Genomic DNA, 25527 nt, shown 5'->3' on the forward strand with positions numbered 1-25527 from the left:
TGTTACCAAGTGAAGCTCTTTTCATCGATGGCTATCTGATTGGGCCAGCATGCTTTTCACTTCCTTTTTATATCTCTCCATCAAAAGGCCCATATATTATAATTTTTCTTGTGTTTTATTTTTTTTCTGAGGTCTATTTAAAACATTTTTGTCAGTTTATTTGCATACACTACAGTTTATATGTATATATATATATATATATATATATATATATATGTATATATATACAAAACCACCATAATTTATTTTTGAATAACTGTTTTCCAACCTCCAATCCCTTTTAAAGAATTAAAGATTGTTTTTTTTTTACTGTGCCCTTAAGACTGATGTATGTAAATGACATCTTCTCTGATTGGCTGCCTTTATTATGCCTCATTAAAAAAAAAAGCAACCTGAGTTGAAAAACCCCTTAGAACTTTGCAGTGAATGGACAGAGCCATAGTGCAGTAGACTGAATAGGTGGACATATGTATATGTGTTCATTTTTGTGACATCACAAAACCAGTGAATTCCAAACTGGCTGTATTTGCAGCTTATTTCCATATATGTATGGACTGGGAAGTGAACAGTATGTTTTCAAATTTGTAAGCACCATATTAAATTATTCTATTTCAAAAAAGGATAATTCAGCACATGGAACCTGTTACAAATAGACAACAGACGAGCGCAGTGACGTCCAAAAAGTATGAATTATGGATATTGGATATTGTAAGGCTAACAGAGATATAGACAGAGGGTCTTTTAAGAGCCTTTTTCTCCAGCACAAGTCAGTGCTTAAAGTGTTATACAACACGTAAAAGTGTTATCACAGTCCCAGCCTAGATACTTCCTTGCTTTTATAAAAGAAAGGCAAGGGCCTCCACTGATCCAGCTTCTATGAGAATGCCCCAAGCCTGGATCTTTGCTTCTGCCTCTTATCTGTGCAGGAAATCAGCAGTAGCATTAGCAATAGCATTAGCATGCTTGGCCCCAGAACATAGCAGGAATAATTCTCTAATGGCTTCGCTGTTTGGACATGCAGCCGAGGCAGCGGCATAGATTATAATCTCGCAATTAGTGAAACAAGGTTTTATTGATTGCCGACCGGGTCCTCAGAGCTCCGGCTGCCAAGTAGGGCTGCTGATTGAGAAAGCAGAGCATGGAGAAGGAGAAGAGAGAGAGGGAGGGGGGGAAAGAGGAGAGCAAACGGTTTGTCCTGAAGAAGACTTGGCTATGGAAGCAAACTAGGGCTTCAAAGGGAAGGGAAGTGCTATGTAGTGTTAACGGGCGGAGGAGAGAGGGAGAAAATCTTTCTGACAGAAACTCTGTAAGAAGTTTGGGACAGGTGTATCATCCTAACTTCTTACCCCCAACTCCTGTTAGCCACTGTGGTAGGCCTACATGTCACTCCTACAGCATGATAGCCTTTCCTCTCTAGCCTACAACTTCCTTCTCCACTCACGATGCCAGCCACCACATGTTCTCTAACTATTGCCATCAAGCAGCTCAACACAGCTGTAGGAGAATGTTAGCAGCCCAGTTCTCCTAATGCGACATAGCAGCTGCCGACAGTGGCTAACACATATATATGCGCTAGCACATATACAGGCTTTGGGATAACTGTGCCATGTGCTAACTAAACTCATGGTCAGCTAATGTCTATGGACCCCAAGCAGGATAGTGGGTATGTTAAGTTTGTTTTGGAGCAGTCTGCATCTTATATATGACAGGATCTGAGGCTCTAGTCATAACATCTTTTCTGAATAGAGCTGAATCGCAAATTCATATGCAAATATGGTTTGCTACAATATGTGGTATGTTGATGTGAAGCCTTTGAGGGCATTTCAGTCCAGTCAGAGTGAGACGAGCAACAATCTGAGTTTTCAGCTACGCGCTTGTTTTTAATAACTTTAAAATTATGTCAGACTCAGGAAAACATACTTCACATGCACTTATTAAAGAAGGGCGAGAGGAAGACGTCATGTTCTAAGACACACAAGCTGGACGTCCATCCCACCACTGTCTTTTAAAGATCAAGGCGTAAACTTTGGCTGTGTCCAAAACTTGCATACAACTGTACTACACTGAAGCCTGGACTTCAAATGGGGTGTACCAGTTCTGACGTACTGTTTGGTGTGCTAGTATGCTGTTTTGAACACAGCCATGGTCTCCCCTTGCAGACCAGTTTCTGCCCCCACCTTGTTGAGCGTTATAAACTTTCGTTATGATGTGAACGCATATGCGCAGAACATACTTAAACTTTCCGATTGGGAATGTAATCAGATATAGGCGTTTACATGGCTGTTATTCTTCTATTTAACTGAATATTTACAGAATTAACCACCTCGTTCAATTGGATAGACATTATATTCTGAATGGCCTCAATCGGACTGGTCTAAGTGAGATGTATAGATTGACGTATTCTTTTCCGATTGAGCTTTTACTTGGATTAATTATGGATTATCAGGCTGCATGTAAACGTGGCTACTGTTCCAAGATCATTTCGCTGTTACCAAACCCAAACTCTACTCTTAGGCCCAGACCAGCACCCTTGATTTTCAGCTAGCAGTGTTTTAATGCTAGCACACATGATTCAGTTATCCTTTTTCAGAAGCAAGTCTTGGAAGTCTCTCACTCATTTTCATCTCTCGTGAATTTGCACAAACTGTTCAGAGCTGCTGAGATTCTGATTGGCTGACATCATCTGGTATGACACACCTGAAAGATCACAGGACTGTATCATTTTATCGAAGCCTCAAAGGCCGCAGTGTGTAGGTACACTGACATTAGCTCATTTTTACAAGTCTCTGATTGGAATTTGCAGTCTAGTGTGACTGACAGGAAGCCTCCTGATTGGCTGTGATTGGGGATTTCATATCAATGGCTTGTTTTTCGCTGATTAAAGAGTCGCCATGCCGCCGGTAAACTCCCGCCGTTTTGTACGGAGGTGTGTGCACATGTGTGTATGAGTGTCTGTGTGTGTGTGTGTGTGTGTGTGTGTGTGTGTATGTATGTGTGTGTGTATGTGTGCATTTTCTCCCTGCTGGTCCGAATTACGGCTGAGTGCATTACTGTGATTTACTACTTCCTCCCGCTGTTTAGATTGAAAAGAAAGAGAGAGAGAGCAACAGAGGGAGAGAGAGTTAGAGAGAGAGAGAGAGAGAGAGAGAGAGGCAGGCAAGTATGCGCTCACCCCTCCAACCCCACCTCTCTCCATCTTTTGTGAAATGAAAACAAAGAGAGAGCCTGCCAAAATATTTCTATAGCCGATCGCTGACCAAGCAGAGAGGCAGTCAGAAGACAAAGCAGAGAGAGATGGCTGGCAAGCTGGATTTGATGCCACAGCAAAAACCCTCATCTCTTTTCTCTCTCTCTCTCTCTCTCTCTCTCTCTCTGCCACTCTATTTTCCTCTCTCTTTTTATCTCACTTTCTCTCTCTCTCTCCCTCTCCCACTCTATTTTCCTTTCTCTTTTTATCTCACTTTCTCTCTCTCTGTCTCTCTCCCTCTCTCTCTCCTACTCTATTTTCCTCTCTCTTTTTTCTCACTCTCTCTCTTTCTCTCTCTCTCTCTCTTTTATCTCACTTTCTCTCTCTCTACCTCTCTTATCTCACTTTCTCTCTCTCTCCCTTTACCGCTCTTTCTCACTCTATTTTCCTCTCTCTTTTTATCTCACTGTCTCTCTCCCTCTCTTTTCCTATCTTTTTCTCTGATACTCTTTCTTTCTCTCTCACTCTGTCTGTCTTTTTCTCTCCCTCTCTTTATCTCACTTTTTCTCTCTTGCTCTTTCTGTCTCTTTTTTCTCTTTTGTTCTTTCTCCCTGTATTCTTGTTTTTTTCTCTTTAACACATACTCTCTCACTTTCTCTCTCTCTACCACCCCTTCTGTCTCTTTTTCTCTCACACAATCTCTCTTTCTCTCTCTCTCCTTCTCTGTCCCTGTTTCCCTGTCTTTTTCTCTCTCACACTCTCTCTCTCAAACCCCCTTTCTCGCTCTTTCTTTCGCTCTCTCTCTCACTCCATGTTTCCTTGTCTTTTTCTCTTTTGCATACTCTCTTTCTTGCTCTCCCTCTCTTCCTGTTTCTGTCTTTATCTCTCTCTCTCTTTCTTTCCCTGACCCTCTGTCTTACACCCTTTCTTTCTCTCTCTCTTTCTGTCTCACATGCTCTCTCTTTCTCTCTGTACCTCTCTCCTTGTTTCCTTGTCTTTTTCTCTCACACACTCTCTCTTTCTGTCTTCCACTGCCCTTCTCTCTCTCACTCTCACTCTCTCTCTCTCTCCCTCTAACTCTCTTACACCCCCCATCCTCCCCCTTCCCCCCTTATCTCTCTCTCTCTCTCTCTGCCCCACATTTCTCCTCATCACTCTTTGGCTGTTTAGAATACCTCTCTGACACCGGATTGCTAACAAATGCAGCTGTGTGTTTACTTAAGGGCTGTGGGTTGCCAGGTCCACTCCCATCCCCGCTTTAATGCCGCTGCTGCTGATTGGAAGTGAATGTGACGGCTGTTTTAAAATGGGCTTTTATTGGGCCACACACTTAAGCGCTGCTTTACCATATGTATACAACTCACTCTATCAATCTACACAGCATTCTTAATGTTTAAAACCTGCACATAAACACTTCACTGCTTATTCATCTGCTGTGCACTCTGAGAGACGACGTTCGGACATTAATTTCATCATATTTTATCCAGCACTGTTGCTTTTATGCTATGATGTTTTACTCTGAATATGATATGAGTAGAGTTTAATGGTGCTCAACTCACAGACAATAGCTTTAAAACCTGTGTGAAGTTATATTATAGAATATAATAGAGATTGTAGATGTGTTGATAATAAGAAGAGATGAAGTGAAGTTTGATTGATCAGAGCAATGTTTGACAGATGTTTAGAGTTATTATTGACATTTTGCTATTTGAGTTACGTTACATAATTATTTATATGTAATTACATAATTACATAGTTAATTACATAGTCAGTTGGCCTGTTATATAATCACCTTATTGCAATTATTTTCCACAGTTGTTTCCTTTCACAATCATATGTTTACATCAAAAGTGAGTGTTTTCATCAGTTCAGTTGAGACAAATTTATGTAAATAAAAGAAAGCAACTTGTAACTGGTGCTGTAACACCTTTAGAGGGCAAAAGTGAGTGCTGTTTATCTGAACTTGAGCTGTTTCTGGCGTCAGTTGGGAGTTAATAAGTGTCTCACTGCTGTTGGAACAAAACCTCAGATCTCCAACATGGTAACTTTACAGGAGAAGGGAAAAAAAATCTTAACTTTGAATACAAGTTAATGGAACCAGTTTTTTTCCCAGGCTTTTTTGGAGCATTTCTGGTCCATTCATCATGAAATTTTGGCACATTGTAAAGGTCAGTTAGCTAAAATGGAGACACAAGGTTTTGTTCTGACAGAAGCGATCAACAGCTAGACAGCAAGATAGTCAGTCAGCCATCTGGCCACTTTAGGCTTGTACTTTAGTAGATGCAAAAGAAAATTGTAGTTATTTATCTGTTTATTAATGTTTGAGTCTGCTCTTCTGTTATATTCTGTTTATTGACATGACAAAAAAAATCTTTTTTAAAGACCAAGATTTAAATCATAATAAAATATTTTCTCTTTTACTTACAAACACACAAATGGTATGGATTAAAGAAACTGCACAGAATCTGCACATTCCTCAGAATCACACATGAGAAAAGAAGTGGTGTTTCAGTGATTATACATCCTACACAGAAAAAATAAATGTTGACTGTACATGAATGTACATAAATGTACATCAGTTCCACACAAATGAAATATGTTACAATAACTTAAATTTTAATTGTTAATTAAGTATATACATAGTAGTTATGTTGATGTAACATGTAACATTCATGTGGAGCCAGTGAACACGTCTGAATCATGTAAATTTAACGCAACTGTTCAGCAACTTTTTTTTTCAGTGAACAGCGGCAACAAAAAGTACAATCAGCCTAAAAAATTACTTACAATTAAACTAGTTTTATTCAACTCAAAAATTACATGGATTGAAAGAATCATTCATTCAAAGTTTTTATTTAGTTTGAATAAAACTAGTTAATTTACTTGCTACCACATGAAGCAAATTTTTAGGTAGATCCGATGAGCCATTTGTACAGTGTAGATAAAAATGTGTTAAGCTGATTGTGTCAGGAAACAAAAAAAAACTCCAAGACTGTAATTTTGCAGGTTTGCATCCAGAATGTCTTTGTACACTTCTCAGTTCATGATCCCATCAGTGAGCACATGCTCACCTACACCACTGAAAGAAAAACAGCCCCAGACCTTGGCTGCACACCTCTGAGCTGTGCAGTAGCCTTATTGCAGTCTATTTGGAAATCTTCTCCAGGCTTTAAAGAGTCTGCTGTCAGTCTGATGTTTTGCTAAAACATGTTTTTCTCCAAAATATCATTTTGTTAAACGTTTTGTAGAGTAACCTAAAGAACTTCTTTGAAGTTTACCAAGCATTAAACACTTAAAATGTGTCCAAAAACTGTTTACAGCCACTGAAAGTGGATTAAAATGTGCATGAAACAGAAAATATACAGCATAATATGTATTTCAGCAGTGTGTGGACAGCAGAGTGAGGTCTGCACTGTGTTCTGGAGTGATGGCCTCAGAGCCAGAGCATATAGAGCTGAGAGAGCTGTTGGTGACTGTCAGGCTGAGGACAGATATAGACTTCATTGACAATGTGTCTGTTCACATTGACAACACACAAACACAGCTGGAGAGGCCTGATAAACACAGAGCTGGACAATAAATTAGTGTTTATGGTAGATCTACTTTACTTTCTGTTTATTGTGTTTAGTGTGTGTGTGTGTGTGTGTGTGTGTGTGTGTGTGTGCGTGTGTGTAGAATGGAGAAGGAAATTCTTTGGTCCAGACTGTCACCATACACTTATTACAAATAAAGTTGTTTCACTTACACACACACACACACAGACACACACACACACACTCTAGAGACAAGCGAGCCTAAAGAATTCCCTGAACAGTCTTCTTTGTGTTGCTCTGTCTTTACAGTCAGCCTATGCATTGTTAGAGCACACATTCTTTAATTGGGTGAAGCTGAATTTGTTTATTGAAACATGTTTATCTAAGCACAATGGCGATTGTTTATTTACAAGCACACAGGCCTCATTGTGCTAAATACAATGTGATTATCACAATGTGAAGGTAGTAAACAGGGGTGGAAAAAGTATAGAGATATTACATTAGGTGAAAATATGAGCGTCAAAATCTTGTTCAACTAAAAGTGGATGTCCCAAAAATACATGAGTGAAAGTAAAAAATATCAACACTGAATCCTTTAAAATCCCTGGATTATTACAAACTAAGGCTTATTACTCAGTAACTACAGGGGCTTCAATACAAACTGGCTGAGCTATTCTTAGGTTATATATGTGTGTATTAAAACTTTGGCCATTTAAGGGGTTAAATATACTCTAGTACATAAAAGTAAATGATTTAACCACATGAACCTTACGGGCCGGGTACTAGGCCCAAAAAAAAGAAAACTTTGTTTAAATGTGCCGCCAGAGGAGGTACGTCATGTGAATGTCCAAGTTGAATCATTGTATCAAGTTTAGTGTTTAGAGCCGGAGATTTCTGTGTGCTGCGTTTCTATCACTGTGTAAAAGATGCACAAGACTGTGTTTCTTGTTAAGTGTACTGTGTTTTCTCTGAGAGAATAAAAGAGCACAGTTCAGATCAGTCAGCACTTTTTATCAGTTTGTTTAATCAGAGTATTAATCGAAGAGTATAATGTATTTTTTTCTCTTGGAAATGCAATTGATTAAAAGTAATTAATAAGTACAAATCCTCCAAAATAATGCATAATTATAGTAACAAAGTACAATTAGTCCTGGTATTAAAGGGCCTGTGTAGTAAAAAATGTACTACAGGAGTTTAGCCCCGCCCATTCCTCCTACAGCAGTTTAGCCCCACCCATCCAGCCTACAGCAGTTTAGCCCCACCCATTCAGCCTACAGCAGTCTAGCCCCGCCCATTCAGCCTTTAGCCATTTAGCCCCACCCATTCAGCCTACAGCAGTCTAGCCCCGCACATTCAGCCTTTAGCCGTTTAGCCCCACCCATTCAGCCTACAGCAGTTTAGCCCTGCCCATTCACACTGAAGTTATAAGGAGTGTTGCCCACAGTGAGGCATGATACAGGGTGGTCAGTCAGAACTGAGCTCATTTACATATTTAGATATAAGTCTTAAAGTCACAGTAACAGAAACAGCATGTTTATATTGGTAGGTAAAAATGAACAACAATTATTTTTGTACAAAAATAAGATACAAGGAAAATGTAGGATATGGTCGCTATAAATGCAGGAGGTGTGTATTAACGCTGAACTCTGAATGTGGTGCTCGATGCATCAGTGTTGTTTTTACAGAGCACACGAGCTGTGTGTGTGTGTGTGTGTGTGTGTGTGTGTGTGTGTGTCATCCTGAAATACTAAATGCTTCATGTCAGGCAATAAGTTCGATTATAGGCCTCTCTGCTGAGATGGAGAAATCAGAGTGAACAACTGAACCATCCCTCTCTCTCACCCCCCCATCTCTCTCTCTCTTTCTCTCTCTCTCTCTCTGTCTCTCTTTCTGTGTCTCTCTCTCTTTCTCATGCACACACACATTTCAACTAAGAACAAAAGACACAGTTATTCTCCTGATTGATTTGTTGATTATTATGAAAGATAATTTAGTAATTCATTATCCAGTCTTGGCATCACTGACAGATTATATTGAGTTTTCTCTGGAGCGTTATTGTCCTTAGAGAATAAATATAAACTCATCAAATCTGCAATTCAATCAACCTTTATTTATTTCAGCTAAACATCTGTTAAACATCTCTCTCTCTCCCTCTCTCTTTCTCTCTCTCTCTCTCTCTCTCTCTTTCTCCCCCACCCTCCCCCTTTCTCTTTGTCCCCTTTTCTTTTCATTAGTCCCATTCTTCTCTTCTTCATTTTGGTTGTCTGTCTGTTCTCTCTGTAACGTTTGAGTAGCGTTTCTCTTCCAGTCCACTGTGCAGTTATAATGACCTGTTAGGGCTGGAGCCACACAGCCCAACCAGTGCTCATGTCCAATAGAAGAGCAGAAGAAGAAAGAGCCACATTGTTCTTTCTTTCCTGAACATATCTGCTCTTATTTACTATTGTGTTCCTGTGTTCACTCTTCCTTCTTGATCCTTCAGTCTTATTTCTAATTTGCTCTTTGCTAATGTGTGAATCATATTAATTGAACTGATAAAACAGCGGTAGCCACAACATATATAAAGCTTCAGGATGTTGTAGCTACTGCAGTTATATATATATATATATATATATATGGCAACAGGTATTTGTGTATAAATATATATGTATGTATATCACTGCTGTTGGAACAAAACTTAGTATCTCCATTTTTGACGTTTTTCAGTTTTTATTTACATATTTTGAAAATACCTGTTGCCTTTTACATTGTGTGTAAATGTCATGATGAATAGACTAAAAAAATGACCCAGAATTACTTGGAAAAATGTCTGATTCCATTGACTTACATTAAAAGTAAAGCAGTTTTTTTCCTTTTCCTGTAAAGTTACCATTTTGGAGATACAAGGTTTTCTTCCAACAACAGTGATATGTGTATACAGATGTGCAGCACTTCTAGGTCAGCAGAGTGAATGTGTACAGGTGGGGAAAATTGTAGTCAGTCAGCCAGGTTATTTGTTTTATATTGGGTTTACAAGGCTAATGTAGCTAACAAGTAATAGAAGCTTATACCCCACCAATTAGCACTTCGTAAACACCATACCTAAATCATCACAGACTGACATATTACACACAGAACTCTTACTGCTAAGAGTTCATAAAAATGGGCAAAACAGTTGAGTGTAAGTTTTCCAAAGCATTATATAGAATTACATTTAATTTTCTGCTCTCTGTAGTCAAAAGTAGTCAACCTATCAAATCACAGTCACCCCTTGACCTCACGCGTGCTTTATGAGCTGTGACATAAAAGTTACCACGTGTCTAGGGCCAGTCAGAGGAAGGTGACCTCTTGACCTTGGGAATGAAGAGAGGCAGTTTGTGGAGGGATCTAAGTGTAGACGACTGGTGTGAGGTAAATTTCTGAGCTTTGATAGATGAGGGGTTCAAAATGTCTGGCTCTATAAACTAAGAAATAAAGTGTTCTTAACATTTATGCATATTATTGTAAGAAGTAATTATGGACCATTTACATCAGTCCATTCATCATAAAATGTTCAAACAATGTGAGAAGTGAGAGAGAGAGAGAGAGAGAGAGAGAGAGAGAGAGAGAGAGAGTGAAAGAGGGTGAGAGAGAAAGAGAGAGAGAGAGAAAGAGGGTAAGAGAGGGAGAGAAAGAGTGAGAAGAAGAGAGGAGAGAAAGAAAGAGTGAGAAATAAAGGAGAGAAAGGGAGAGGGGAGAGAGAGAGAGAAAGAGAGAGATGGAGAAAAAGAAGGTGAGGGAGAGGAAGAAAGAAGGGAGAGAAAGAGTGAGAAAAAGAGGAGAGAAGGAAAGAGAAATGAAGGAGAAAAAGTGAGAGGGAGAGGCAAGAGAGAAAGAGTGAAACAAGAATAGAGGCAGAGGGAGATAGAGGAAAACAAGAAAGGAGGAAGAAAGACAGAGAGAGAGAGAGAGAGGAGTAAGAGTAAGGTCTTAGAAAAAGAAAGGAGAGGGAGCATGAGAGAGAAAAAAAAAGAAGAAACGGAGAAGGAGAAAAAGATGACAGAAAGAGGGTGAGAGAAGGAGAGGCAGAGAGAAAGAGAGAAAGGGAAGAGAAAGAAAGAGAGATAGAGAGAAAGAGAGGCAGGAGAAAGAACAAGAGAGAGAAAGAGAGAGAGAGAGAGAGAGAGTATTGTGTTGCAGTAATGTGACTCTGGTGTCAGTGGATGTGCTTTGTATGCCAGAAACGACAGATATTATATCAGAGTGTAGAATCGAGAATAGAGCACATGCACACACATGCACACACTGACGGTCACACACCAACACATGCCACACACAAACAACAAACACATTGAAGCTCTAAGAAAATATGGGTATCAGCAGATGGTGTGTAGGCTCCATATTCACAGCTATATCCCTGGCTTAATAATAATCAGCCTGTACAGTAACTGCTGTAATTTAGTTGAATTTAGCAGCTTGATTAATTAATAGTTTCTCACTGCTGAAAATTTGAACCCATTCCACCTTTTCAGTGGTCAGCAGAGAATAGGTAAATATTTGTGTGGGCTGCTGCGACATGCAGTGTTTCTGGGTAAGATGTTGGTACGAACACAAGCGCAGCACACTAAGTGTGACGGCAATATGCGCTCACGATGCACCTGAAGCTAGCATTCAGTTTACCAAGCCTCCACATAGGACTGCAGACTGCATACTTACTATCTGTACCATGAAAGTTCATTGATTAGAGGTTCATTCCCATCACAACAAGGGTGTAATTTTACTCCAGTGAGCAAAATCGAATTTGTGATCAGTTTACTTCTTACTACTTCTTCAAATTTTATCTCTTCTTTATTTTAGTTATGGAGCTACGAAGCTAACACTACTAACAAACACTAGTCAATAGTCAATAGTCAATAGTCACCCAAATTATTTTCGTTAAATACATCCCCAAAACTTCTCTCAAAGTGCATCCAGGTCTTCATTAAAGTTGGTCAGACTTGTCAGTGTAGTTTAGGACATGGTATGGGAAGCCAGTTTAGACAACAGGTGTCATGGCACATTTGACCTCCTCACTTAATCTGACTCCTCTTCTAGTGCATGCATGTAGGACTGGGTAATATGACAATAGATTCTGTTCCCAGATAAATTATCTCACTATACAACACAATATGCTTTTCTGAACATATTGTGGATATCGTACCTGTAGACCACTGACTAACTACACGTTTCATTATAAAGAGCGCAAAATTATTCCCATTTAACTGGATTTAGCACAACACAGTACGCGAAATATTGATAAAATAATAGTTTTTGGTAGGAATTTGATGTAATCCTACCAAATGTAGCACTACTGGTTCCTTTTTTCTCAGTTCCAATTAGTTAGATGTATGAAAAAAAAATAAATATTGTAACATAATGTGTATCATTAAAATTACTCAAAGTATCACAATATTAGATTTTTGCCATATCGCCCACCCTACATGCATATCACGCAGACATGTGAACGCTAGATTACGTTTGTGATTTCTGTTTTTAAACATACATCTTAGATCAGAAAATTCAAGAATACCAGTTATGTGTAAGTCGAAATAGACATCGCACATGTACTCTGTAGTATGTCTTCATGACAAGAGGCAGAGTGTGGCACAACAACTTTTGTCTAATCTGAATTTCATTTTATAGTTCACAGTCAACCCTACTGTGAGCTAAAACACATTGACAAGTCAGTGTGACCTTAATGAGTACCTGGATGTGGCAAACACATCACAGGAGCTAAAAGCATACAAATACAAAATTTGGACAGAGGAGGGGTCAGCAACATTCTGTTTTTACCATCAGCTGGATCATCAAACGTCATTGTGATCACAAAAGTGAGAACAGCTCAAATATGTCTATATCTGATGGGGTTAGTCAATGTTAACTTGACTTTAGCTCAAGTGACCCGAGCCCTGCTAACGCTCTGGTTGTTCTCTCAGCTGCATTCAATGTCTAACAAAATCTTAAGAGATCTAGACATAAATAGTCCTAAAAATCAATCATCAATCAATGTCACACTGCAGAATTCATCCTTCACCTGACTGTCTACATGTGCCAGAATGATGGGAGCAGACTTGGTGTGAAATGGCTGAAGGTTTTTTCTGTATATTCTCACTATCCAAAGGTTTCTCCTTCGCTGGCTCAGCTCTTCAGCTTCTTTCCCCTCATAAATTCGGACAGCCAGGATGCCATAAAAGCTAACCCTGTTTTGTTTTTCTTTGCTGTTGTCACTACAATCATGAACCACACAGCACACCATGTCTATTCGTATTGTAGTGTGTCAATAATATGGCAGCGGCAAGTGTGACGCCAATCTAAAACTATCTATCACTCCCGTTTTAAAAGAGCTGCACTGGCTACCTGTATCATTTAGGATGGATTTTAAAGTTCTGCTACTAGTTTTTAAGGCTTTGAGTGACCTTAAAGCATCACTTACATCACAGAGTGTCTGTCTGTTTATGTTCCAGCACGTGATCTTAGATCTGCAGCTTCTGCGAACACCTACTGTAAAATACAGAAAACATGGAGAGACTTGCTCAGTTATACTGCTTCAGAACTGGAACTCAATTCACCTTTTAATAGACAGTCAAGCTCAATGCTCACTTTTAAGAAGCGTCAAAAAACGTATCTCTTTAACTTAGCATTTAATAAAAACTCTATGTCTTGTGGTATTTATCTTTTAATTTGATCTAATTTTCTTATATGATTCTAAATTAATACTTATAATTTATTGTATTTCTATTAAGCTTTATCACCTGTCTGTAAAGCACTTTGAGGTACCACCGGCATGAAAAGTGCTGTATAAATAAAAATCATCATTATTATTATTATTATTATTATTATTATTAGTAGTAGTAGTAGTAGTAGTAGTGGTAGTAGTAGTAGAAGTAGTAGTAGTAGTAGTAGTAGTAGTAGTAGTAGTAGTATCTGTGGCTGTCGGTCGATTCTATAGGTTTAATATCAGTACTGGTACCATCCGTAGATGCTAGCATTGCATGTGGGTCATACCCTCTCAGTGTTGCCCCACCCTAAACTTCTAAGACCAAAATTTAACCCCTGGTCTCCACCCTTTTTTATGTTTTGCATAAACCTCCTTTAAATGTATATGCATGAGGAGAAGAAGCATATTCTGCATTTCTGCATGTACACACCCTATTTTTGGAAATATGTCTGATTTGCACCTCAAACTGACACAAAAAGCTTTTTACTCTCCTATAAACACAGACACAGAAGTGTGTGTCTGGTCTTGGAGTAATTTATGATGGGTGCTGACCGCCAGCCAAATAAAAACAGATGACGCTCCCAAACGTCTGCTTCGATAAAGGCACACACACACACACATGCACACATGCACACACACACACACTGGGAATGAGAGATAAGTGGTGGGCTTTGTCTGTCTGTGTGTGTGTGTATGTGTGTGTGTGTGCAAGGTTAGGCTGTATAGACATAAATCACATGTGTCACTTGACTTCTATAGGCAGATCAGTGCATATTAGAGAGAGAAGAGAAATCTGTCACCATGCTCATACACACACACACACATACACACACACACACACCTGGTCTGTCTTATTGACACACCTCATAAACCCCGAGAACCAGACTGCTGAAAATTTCATTAACGTTAAAGACAGCCAGGTTTGTGCTAGTCTGAAGGAATACTTCAGAGACACAAACGGCATCACTAATTCAGAGATATTATTTTAACTAACGTGAAAAAATAAAGCTCCCCCGCAGGCTGTGGTTATTTTAGATTTAAGCAGATATGAATGTGAATGTCATGTTTATCCTTCTCCATCTGTTCTATAAGGTCACATGTAACACACAAAAAAAAATGGTGAGTGCTTTTATAAGCACATCTGAATCTAGATTCCAAAATGTCGCCCAGTTTCAGGTAGAATGTCAATACACTACTGCTCCAAAGTTTAAAATCACTTTTTTAAATGATGTAAAACCAGTTTTGTTGTGTGAAGTGATTCTAATAGTATGTTCTCACTCCATAACTTAAGGGGGTTTAACTAAATTGTAGCTTTTAACATGAAGAAAGTTTGTCCAGAGTGGTGGACAGAGCTGTAGACGATTCCATAATGACAGAGAAAGCTGAACATCACGAGCTGTAATAGAATGAACATCCAGAACGTCTCAATTTCAAATCATGAAGCAGATAATGTATAATGCTGCTGTCGGAACCAAACCTTGTGTCTCCATTTTTGTCGTTTTTCAGTTTTTGACACACTTTGAAAATGCCCGTTGTCCTTTACATTGTGTGTAAGTTTCTTGATGAATGGACCAACAGAAATGACCCAAAAATACTTGGAAAAAAGTCTGGTTCCATTGACTTACATTAAAAGAAGTGTATGTTTATTTTATGTAAAGTTCTCGTTTTGGAGATACAAGGTTTTGTTCCAGAAACTGCGATAAATTACAGTTGTATGCTGAAATAGCTGCACTCGCATTATGTGCTGTAATGTTATTAGCTGTGTATTTCTTCCTGTAGAGTAGTTTGAGCTAATAGCACTCTTCATATGTTCGTATTAAAGACGGACCTCCTCTGATTTCTCAAAATTTATGCATAATTAAATGGTTAAGATGTAAACAAAGCCATTCAGAGTGGTTTGATGTGGAATCTCTAGGGAAAACTTATGGAGTCGGTATTGTTCACAGATGGTGGTAATAGGAACCAGACGTTTGAAGAGATTAATACCTCTACAGTGTAATACCTCAGAAATTTTTCACATGAAAAGGTTACAAACTCAAACTCAAGTATCCAAAGTAAACATTTTTACCACTGTTTTATCATCTATCAGCATCAACAGAAGACGTGTAGGTTCGCTGGTGGTTTTGGGTAGTAAATGAAATGGCAATATTTGCATCACAACTTGGTTCTTATCACCACAACTCTAAAAGAGTTAGTAAGTTTCTGTACAATAAACCATTTCAAACCATTTTTAATCACCTTTTAATCACCTTCATCCCTTAAATCCCTTTAAAGTGAAGTACTTGTATTAAAAATTGCTCAGTTTGGGGCTCCTGAGTGGCGCAATCATCTAAGCGTTGGTTCTATCATCAGGAGATCGCATGTTCGATCCCTGGTGATGCTACAGCCGTCCGTGGCCGGGAGTCCAAGAGATCACAATTGGCCTCATTCTCTGGGTGGGTAGGATGGCCCCACCTCTTCCCCACATCACTCAGTGCAATGCTATTCAGCACAGCCGTCTGTTAGCTGATGTAACAGAACTGGTGGTTAGTGTACTCCTCCAAGCGTGTTCGGCTGTCCAATGATGTAGCGTGAGCGGCAGTTTGAAAAGATAGGGTGGCTGACTTCGCAGGTCTCGGAGGAAGCCAGTGCTAGCCTTCGCCCTCCTAGCGCTGGTGGTATCGTGTGATTTGGGGAGTCCTAATTAGTGTGTGGAATTGGATATGACTAAATTAGGGAGGAAATTGGGGGAAAAAATCCAAGAAAATAAAATAGCTCAATTTAAAGCTTAGCAGAGCTAGATACACAAGGTTTCAGTCCTGGAAAACAAAAAGTAGCATCATGCCATCTTCTGATTTTTCTAATTATGTATGTTATTTATCATTTACTGACTTCTTGCTGTTCCCCCCAAATATTAAAAAAGTGAAATAAATAAATAAAATATCTTAAAATACCTTCTTGTGTCTAGATTATTGTATTAAAATCTACATGTATATGTTATTATTGACTAAAATAACAACAGTTATTTCCATGAGAAGTGAATTTTTGACTTTTGAATAGTAGAGTACCTGCTGCGGCTTCTTTTTTTTTTTAAATCCATTTGCGTAATAAAGTTCTCAGTGTAATAAACTGGATGGAAATAGCTTTATGGCCGAACGGCATCTGTTGTGTTAAGACTGAAGCTCATATGGTCATATGGTTGGAGTTCTAATCAGTCCGCCAGCGTACAATGGATTAGATTTATGCCAGAGATGCTTGGAAACCTTCCCAAAGTACACAGATTTTGCTCACTCCCCCCTTTCTCTCTCACTCTCCCACTCTCCCCCTCTCTGTCCTTTCACAAACTGTCTGCTCATCTGTTTGTATCAAAACAAAAGGTGTTGGTTTGTGAGCGTGAGCTCTTTTCCACATGGCCCCATTTAATAAAGCAGCACCAAAATGTTTTCGACATACCAAACGCACATTGTAAATATTCGGAGGAATTTGATAGCGTTCATTTCTGAGTGGCTCCTCTGCTCCAGTTAATGAAGGTTCTAAATTGAAACCCTCAAACTCAATGCAGGCACCATCTTGCATCCAAATTGAGTTCTAATATCCTTGAAAATTGGAGGGAGGGATGGGTGGGGATGGTTAAAAAAAACAGAAAACAGAGAAAGAGATGAACAAATGGCAAAGTCGACACGTCTTCCCATGGAAATAAAAACAACTCGTCCTATTAAAACCACTTTTCTTGTTTAGACTTTTAGCTTTGAGAAGAGTGGTGGGGGCGCGTACATGCATTAAATCTGTAATACACACAATCGCATTCTGAAGTGAGGCGTATGAATTATGTATTTTTTCCAAACCGTTCAGCTGGGCATGTCCTTGAGATTTACATTTCGGCGTCAAGGGCGTTCGTATGAGCTCGAGCCTAATGCTACTTTTGATAAATTCTCTCTCTCTCTCTCTCTCTCTCTCTCTCTCTCTCTCTCTCTACCCCTCTCCAGCTGCACCAAAAAAACATTTCAGGGAAGCTCTTATTGTCCGTGTCTCTGAAACTCGGTCAGATGCGCAAGCGTTTGATGAATACGGCCTTTTACTTACTTAAGATAAGTGATGAGTCAGCCTGGTCGGCCATGACAGTTTGGAGAAGGGCTGAAGCAGTTACAGCCTCTGAAAGGGAGAATCCGGTAATGCAGCGCTCCATTCCAGCTCTGCCTGTCGAGAAGGTTTATTTATGCTTTGTAATGAGGACAATTACGTTCCAGCTCCCAACCAGTGAAAACTCAGACAAAATGAACTATACTACACACTGTGTAGACAGTATGCATGTATGTTTAATGCCAGTACATTTAAAAGTTGATTCATGAACATTTGAAGGGAAATTCCACTGAGTTTTGAAAATTTCTGCTCAATTCTGTTGTTGAGATGTCACTCAAAATGGTTCAAACTGAAATGGTTCTTTATAGAGGAACTCCGATTTCTTTACAGTGGGGTTGTGATGTCTACAATGCAAATATAACCAATATTGTTTGCTGTACAAAACCAACACTGAAGCTACTGTGTCTCCTGAGTGCTTTATGGAATTTTAAAATAGTGGTAAATGTGAAAATCTTTAGGGACTATTTTCCTAACAGTGCCCTGCATGTATCTCTGTGCCATAAATGGATTTCATAAAAAATATATTTTATGCCAAAATCACTCAAAACAAGCTGAAAACAAGGTCTCAGACATCAGGCTAAGCAAATTTGTAACTCTTTCATGTAATAACTTTCCTTGAGGGAGCTTTTAGAGGCTAATTTCTAATTTGATTTTTAATTTAATGGTCTCTTTTAAATCTATTGTTTTAATCATGCTTTAATCATGTTTTTCATTTTCATTCTCATTTAGTTTACTTTTTTAAACAACTCTATTTTCTGACTCTGTATTTTCTCATTTGTAAAGCACTTTGAATGACAGCAGTGTATGAAAGGTGTTATATTAATAAACTTGCCTTGCCTTGCTTTTTAGAGGCATGAAACTCTTCCTATCACCACCTCTGTGAACAGTTCTTTAGAATTCAGCATTTCACACCAAACCACTCTGAATGACTTTGTTTGCATCTTAACCATTTAATCTTACAGAAATTTTGAAAAATCGGTGGAATTGCTCTTCAAAGGAATAGTTTTCTGAACTATCAAATTTACACAAAGTTTGCTGTCTTTCACTTTTGCTCTGGAGTTACGAGGCTAATGTAGCTAACAGGCAATGGAAGCATTATAAAATATAAAAATAGACAAAACTGGTAAGGTTATTATTTATTAATCATGTAATATAATCCACTTTATTTGGGTAGCCTTCTAAAGAGGATCTACAGATGTTCAAATTATTAACAAACTGTCTGGAGAGATGCATTGAATTCTCGATCTCAATCAGTGGAACAGGGTCCGGCTTAGGATTAGGGCCAGCGTGATGGTTAAGTTTAGGCTTTGTGTTGAGGTTGAGGTTAGGGTTAGGATAAGTGCCTGGATTTGATAAGGTGGAGTTAATAGTTAATAAATAATTAGCTGTGTAAGTTAAAAGCAAATTAAGCATCTACAAAGCGTTTACAGAGGGCTTTTCAAATGAAGTGTTACCGTTTAAAGCTCTTTTAGTTACTCGTTGGTGACATTAGCCTCGTAGTTTCAGTGCATGGCTAAAAAACAGTTCTGTTAGTATAACTTACTTTGAGAACAGATGTAAAAAGATTGTGCAGTGAGTTTTTGTTATTGTTCATGAGAACTTGGTGCATTCAGTGAACTCTTCAGGGACTGTCGACATGGCTCATGACTCCGTGTTCAGTAAAGAGTTCTTCTGCACTGGGGTGAAAACCGTTAAAGAACATGATGGTCATAATAGATAAGCACTGTGATCAGAGTAGATAACATCATGACATCATGAGTGACACTCTTTCTTGTTAATGTGTTCAGACTGTGGAAATGCTTCTCTCCCTGTTTGTGTCTCAGACAGAGGTGTAGCAGCACCAGATGTTTGTGAAAGTAGACAGTAGACTGGATCCTGTTTGGTCAACTCTCGCTGCATAAGAGCAAAGACACTGTTGTGCGTTCTGGACAGTTAGATTGGTGATTTTTTGTGAAAGTGTGTGTGAGTACAAGAAAAGCCTGAAGCGCTTCTCCTGCATATTCATGAATTCGAATATGAATGTGATTGTGTACATTTTATCTTCTGAATACAACAATGTTTTAATGAGTTGAGTTTAAAGTGAAGTCAAAATCTGTTGCATTGTAACTGTGATTAGATCTTGAAACTACTTTGTCCATTGTTTTTATGTGACTTCAAATCCACCTTGGTGTGTGATATTCAAATACTACTCTAAAAATCAAGGTGCCAAAAAAGGTTCTTTGAAAAGATTCCATTGACTAATCAATGTTGGTTCCCTGAAGAACCTTTCAGTAGATGACAACTGTTTTGACATTTGAAGAGCTTGCAAATTAAGGCTACATCCAAGCCAAGAACCATTCAGGAAACTTCATATTTAAGAGCGTATTATGGTTGCTAAACATTTCACAGTGTTCTATGTGATGTCTCTGGTCCCGATTTTGGCTCAGCTGTAGTCTCTACAATACAGTTTCCTTCACTGATATGCTGGTAATACATGGCCTTATTGCCGGAAGAGTGACTGTGTTGTCCTGTTAGCAAGTTTGCAAAATATGACTCCGTTCTGGCTGTGGAGAGGTTAACACAGTTTGCACATTTAAAGCGTTGTTTCTGGTAATCCACAGCCTGGTTGTCAGAGATCATAGCGATGTGAGAAATCTCCCGAGGACGCAGCGAGGGACTCTCTTCACACAATGCCCCTCGATGTTTACAACAGACAATTTAGTTTCCTTCCAACAATTATGAGGGAAATTGAATCTCAGGAAATGTTCGTTTTCGCGTCCATTAGACCAAACAATAACAGGGAGGCCCCGAAGCTTTACAAAGACATCTGTCTTCAAAGGGACCATTTAGAAAATTAATATCCAAAGCCTGGCAGGACAATGCAGCCAATGAGCAAGTCACATTGCAGGCGGCAGCGTTTTCTTTTCACTTGCTGTAAACTTTGGCTGGGGAAACGATGGCATTCTTAAGCAAAAGTGGCCAATCAATGGCCAAAACAATCGCTCTAAAAATACACTTACCTTTCCATAGACCCATTATGTAGTTCATGGGTCTAATTTTAGAGGTTTTTCATTTTCAAGAGATATTCCCGATAAGTTTAGATACAAGATAATCCATTTGCATAAGGTTGGGAAAAGAAAAAATGGGCAAAAAATAGTTTCCAAAACTAGAAAACAACCAAAATTCCAACAACCGTGCAAGACCTGTTAGACCACTAAAATTGTCCCCATCAGATAAACAGCACTTAAAGCTTTCATCTTTAGAAAACAAGCAAAAATCAAGCTGCTTCAGATCTGAAAAAATCCACAGGTGTTTCTGTTCATCCTTCCACTGAAGACCACTCAACACTGTGGATGTGTAGCTCTCAAGCAGCTGTTACTGAGTAAATCGCAGAGACAAATAAAATTTGCAAATCAAACAAAGAAGATGCTGGTCCTCTCAGAACAATGGACTGACCACCCCAGGGTCCAGACCTCAGCATCATAGAATGCGTTTGGGCTCATGAGAAGCAGAAAGTACACAAGCAGAAAAATATCCTTACAGATTTCTTTGAGATCCTCCTGGAAGGAATGGAAGTTGCAATAGAAAGTGGACACACTTAATACTAAAATAATATATTTAGTTGTTGAGCATGTCGTCGCTGTCCAAAAACTATATATATATATATATATATATATATATATATATATATATCCTTTTTTTGCGATTTTTAGTTTTCTGCATAATTGATGGTTCAGCTGCGGCCCAATACATTGTATTTCTTGATGATTGGACCAATAGTAATGCTCCAGAATTGCTTCAAAAAAAATATGACAATATATCGGTCCACCGGCTTGACAAGGCTAGGACTGTATGCCATTGCTGGTCCACCCTTGGGCCACCCAGAGTATTGTCCTGTATACAAAGTCTAGCTAGTTTTTAATCTCAAACAGATTTTAAATGCACATAGAATTTTATTTAGGAAATCAACTAAGACAAATATTAAAAACAAAAAAACATGGACTGCAGTGTTGTTGCTGATACTGTGCTAGATTAAAATTATTTGCTAAACTAATTTACAACTGATAGAAATTACAGAAGAAAAATTTACAAAAGAAAGAAATGAAGGTAAAATAAGTCAATGGGACTGTGAGTAAAAAAAAGGGAGATAAAAAGTGGCATTTTGTCTAATGCTTTGCTTAACCTCCAGAAACATAGACCCAGAGAGCAAGAGGACAGTGGGCCACTGATGGCCTGCTGAGAGCAAAGCATGGTGGCCCACTGTCCTCTTGCTCTCTGGGTCTGTGTCTCCCTGTTTCTGAAAAATGAATAACTTATAATGGCTTGTGATTTGTCTTTGACTTTAAAAAGGTTATGAATGAATGTGCAGTCTCAGGCTAAAACACAGTAGTGTATAGACTTTTCCAATCTACTTTTCGTTACCGAACACTTCAGGCCAAAGAGATTCATGTATAAGATTTTCAGCCTTGTAGAGAAGGTGAATTATTGGGACATCATAACAACAGAGGTCTTTTATTTAAGTAATATATGCTAGGCAGGTGAAATCGGAGGTCCTTGCTTCTGTCCTTTTCCACGGCCGTGGATTTGCTAAAAGTATTTGTTTGCAAGATAAATGGCCGTTCGGTGAGAGAAGATGACAGGCAACACAAAGATGATATTGAATTGATTTCTGAAATGTTGCAGAACTGACTGTTTGATGTATACGGGCAGACATGAATCATAAAAATTCTATTAAAAAAGCTCTTGAATGGTTGACAGCGGAATATTATTTCTGATGATTAATTTGACTCAGTCATTATGGAAGGGGCTCCAGTCAGATCGCCTCCCACAAAATTGCTTTTCATTCCCCCTTGAATAGCCCTGCTATTTCTCTCTCTCTCTCTCTTTCTGTTTCTTTCTCTCTCTCTCTCTCTCTCTCTGTCCTTTTAGTTGTCTCAGTCTTTCCTTTTCTGTTGAATGTAGAGTCACATTTTTCTTCTGTCAAATCCAGTTTTAAATGTACCTGGCTGATCAGTGGAAAATGCAGAGTCGTGCATTAGTATGTAAAAGAAAAACGAAAAATGATAGCAAATCATTCTTTCATCCGTGGAAGTGGTAATCTAATGATACAGTAGCACATGCTGATTGCGACTATGCATAATTCCATGTTCCAACCATCTTGGAGCAATTTGGAGGCAAAATCAGAATGACTAATTACTAATCAGGGCCTGTTTCCCAAAAGCATCATACTGTTAAATGTAGTCTTGTAGTCCTCAATGTGAGCTAGACTGTGTAATAATACTCTGTGTTCCGGCTTATGAGCTTTGTTCTTTGCCACTTTTTGGAAACTCATCTCAGAATTACCGTACCAGCGATCTCCTTTTTACGTTTTTCACATTCTACATTTTTCTCTTATGATATATTTTTAGTTCACGTTTAACATTTATATATTTTTAAGTTCGAAAAAAGAATTTGGAAGAAATTTTGTATGGAAATTCTCAACGATCCTTAGGGAATTGCGCTTCTGCCTGGTTGATCTGTTGGAATGCTGCAGAATGATCCATTTGCTTCTTGACAGCCAGGAACAGCACAACGTTTAACCACATCTTCCACTCCAGTCACTCTGCTACAGACTGTGTGCAGTAACATCAACATCAATGAGCAGCTAAAATGCTGTGGGCCTAAACAAGTGGTCATATGTTAAAGTTTTCAGAAAGGAAAATTTGTTTTTCCATTATATTAATCCTTCAGAAGTGAAATTTGTGTCTTTCCATGTTTGTTTTATAACTTCATAACAACAATTTCTTTCTCTCACCGTCTCCTCCTTTTGTTTCTCCAGCAGAACTACTCTGGTCAGGGTGGAGGTAGTGGGAACGGAGGAGGTGGGGGTGACGAGGATTACGAGATTCCCCCCATAACCCCACCAAACCACCCCGAGCCGCCTTTGCTGCACCTGATGGACCCGGAGTCCAGTTACCTGTGTCACTCCCTGCCCCACAATGGCCTGATCAACCCCTACTCCTACCCTGAACTGCCCGCCCTCATGATGTCCAACATGCTGGCACAGGACGGCCACCTGCTCTCCAGCCAAATGCCCTCGGTGAGTTACCATCGCAGGGTACCCGAAGGCAGCATGAGGGGCTGGCAAGAGAGGGAGGGTTTGAGGGATGATGGATGGATGGGGATGGATGGATGGATGGATGGATGGGGGGATTGACATGCTCTTTGCTGATTCTCTTTTAGCATCTTGATGGCTTTGTGTTGTGCACAATTACAGGATCATATTGTAAGCTTCAAAATGTTTTACTACATATGAGCATTTTTTACTTAATGTTGTTATAGATTATAGGAAAACATCACTTGCATAAACATTTGTGACAATAACTGAAAAGACCACAATAAAAAGGCTATATGTTACCCACCCCCCCCCAACAAAACTACTTTGGCAGCTACATGCATTCATTTTATCCAGCCATTTCTGCTCATATGAAGGAAGTCTGTCCAAGTGTGCTGTTATTATTCTGTGTTTGAATTAGACTACAGGAGCTTGTGGAACCATAGTATTGATCAGCACACAAACACTGTGAACTACAGTGCTCAACAGCAGTCTTGGGACACTCTGAATACAATTAATGTCTTGTTTGTTTATTACTTTCCAAACTAAAGTTATTATTTATTCATTCACACCCATCAGAAAAGGAACCACCAATAATGACCAGGTTTACTAATTGAAACTCAAAATGATGCTGGTAGTTAATTGAAAATGTAAGTAAGGCAAGTAAAAGTACTTAAACATTAGTTGTCTCTCTGTATTTAGGGTTAGTACTTTGTCACATATCCCTTCTTTTGGAAAACAGACAGATCTTTCAGGCATGAAATGCATGAGATTGCATGAGCCTTGTGGGATTTTCAGTTTTGGATGACCAAAGCGTGGCAGGTTTTAAATGCTTGCTATCTCTGTGCACTACTTCAGTGCATTGTTCACACTTAATTTTGGATTTTTCAAACTAAACTTTCTCACAGTTTCAGTGTCTGTGTTTACATGCAAAGATTTTTGCCAATCCGATTGAATACATTCTGAATATAGATTCAGACTGAGGTGTTTATCTGCTCACTCTGCTCAGCAATCTGATGGAAAATCTCAGTTTACATGTGCGCTACAAGTATTTCGATCCAAAATTATGCGCATGTGTAGAGAACCACTTAGTGTAGACGTTACCTTGACAACAAGCATCACGTGAGTCCAGTCAGAGTGAGATGAGCAGCAGTGAGCAGTGCTTGTGTTTTTAATAACTTTAAATGATGTCAGACTCAGGAAAACGTACTTCACATGAACTTATTAAAGAAGGATGAGAGGAAGACGTCGTTTTCTGGGACACATAAGCTGGACGTCCGTCCCACCGCCGTCTTTTAAAGATCAGAGCATAAACTTCGTCTCCTCTGCAGACCAGTTTCTGCTCCCGCCATGTTGAACGTTATAAACTCTCACTATGACGTGATGCACATGTGCAGAATGTACTTAAACTTTCTGATTGGGAATGTAATCAAATACAGCCGATTACATGTTTAATATTCTTCTCTTTAACAGATCATTTACAGGATTGCCCATCGTTCAAGCTCGGATAGACATGTATTCCAAATGGCCTCAATCAGACTAGTCTATTCTGACTGAGGTGTATACATGGACGTATTCTATTACATTTGAATACATATTACTAACGGATTATTAGGCTGCATGTAAACATGGCTACTGTAAATAAGGGGATAGGAAGAAGTTGATGAAATATATTGTTGAGTTACAGCTGATAAATTCATAATCTCTGTAATACATTGACAAATTGAAGACAGAGATGCTCCAAGACTGTGTTTTAGCACTGAATGTGATGGCGCTATGAAACAGAGGAACGATGTAAAAACAGAAAAAGAAAGATTTCTCTGTGGTACATCGCAGTGTCACCTGTGACATATAAAGGCTTCTGGGTAAATTCATCAGTGTCAGTTATTCTTCCCGTCAC

At 38.9% G+C, this 25527-nt stretch overlaps 1 protein-coding gene across 1 annotated transcript in view; it reads left to right on the forward strand.

Annotated features, from left to right (window-relative positions):
* tox2 (TOX high mobility group box family member 2) overlaps positions 1 to 25527 on the forward strand; it is a 164479-nt gene that overhangs the window by 83559 nt on the left and 55393 nt on the right. The window contains 1 exon segment of the mRNA XM_036571210.1: positions 23352 to 23612. Within this exon segment, the coding sequence (XP_036427103.1) occupies positions 23352 to 23612 (261 nt within the window).

Source organism: Colossoma macropomum, unplaced genomic scaffold, assembly GCF_904425465.1.
Source record: "Colossoma macropomum unplaced genomic scaffold, Colossoma_macropomum, whole genome shotgun sequence".
Taxonomy (NCBI): domain Eukaryota; kingdom Metazoa; phylum Chordata; class Actinopteri; order Characiformes; family Serrasalmidae; genus Colossoma; species Colossoma macropomum.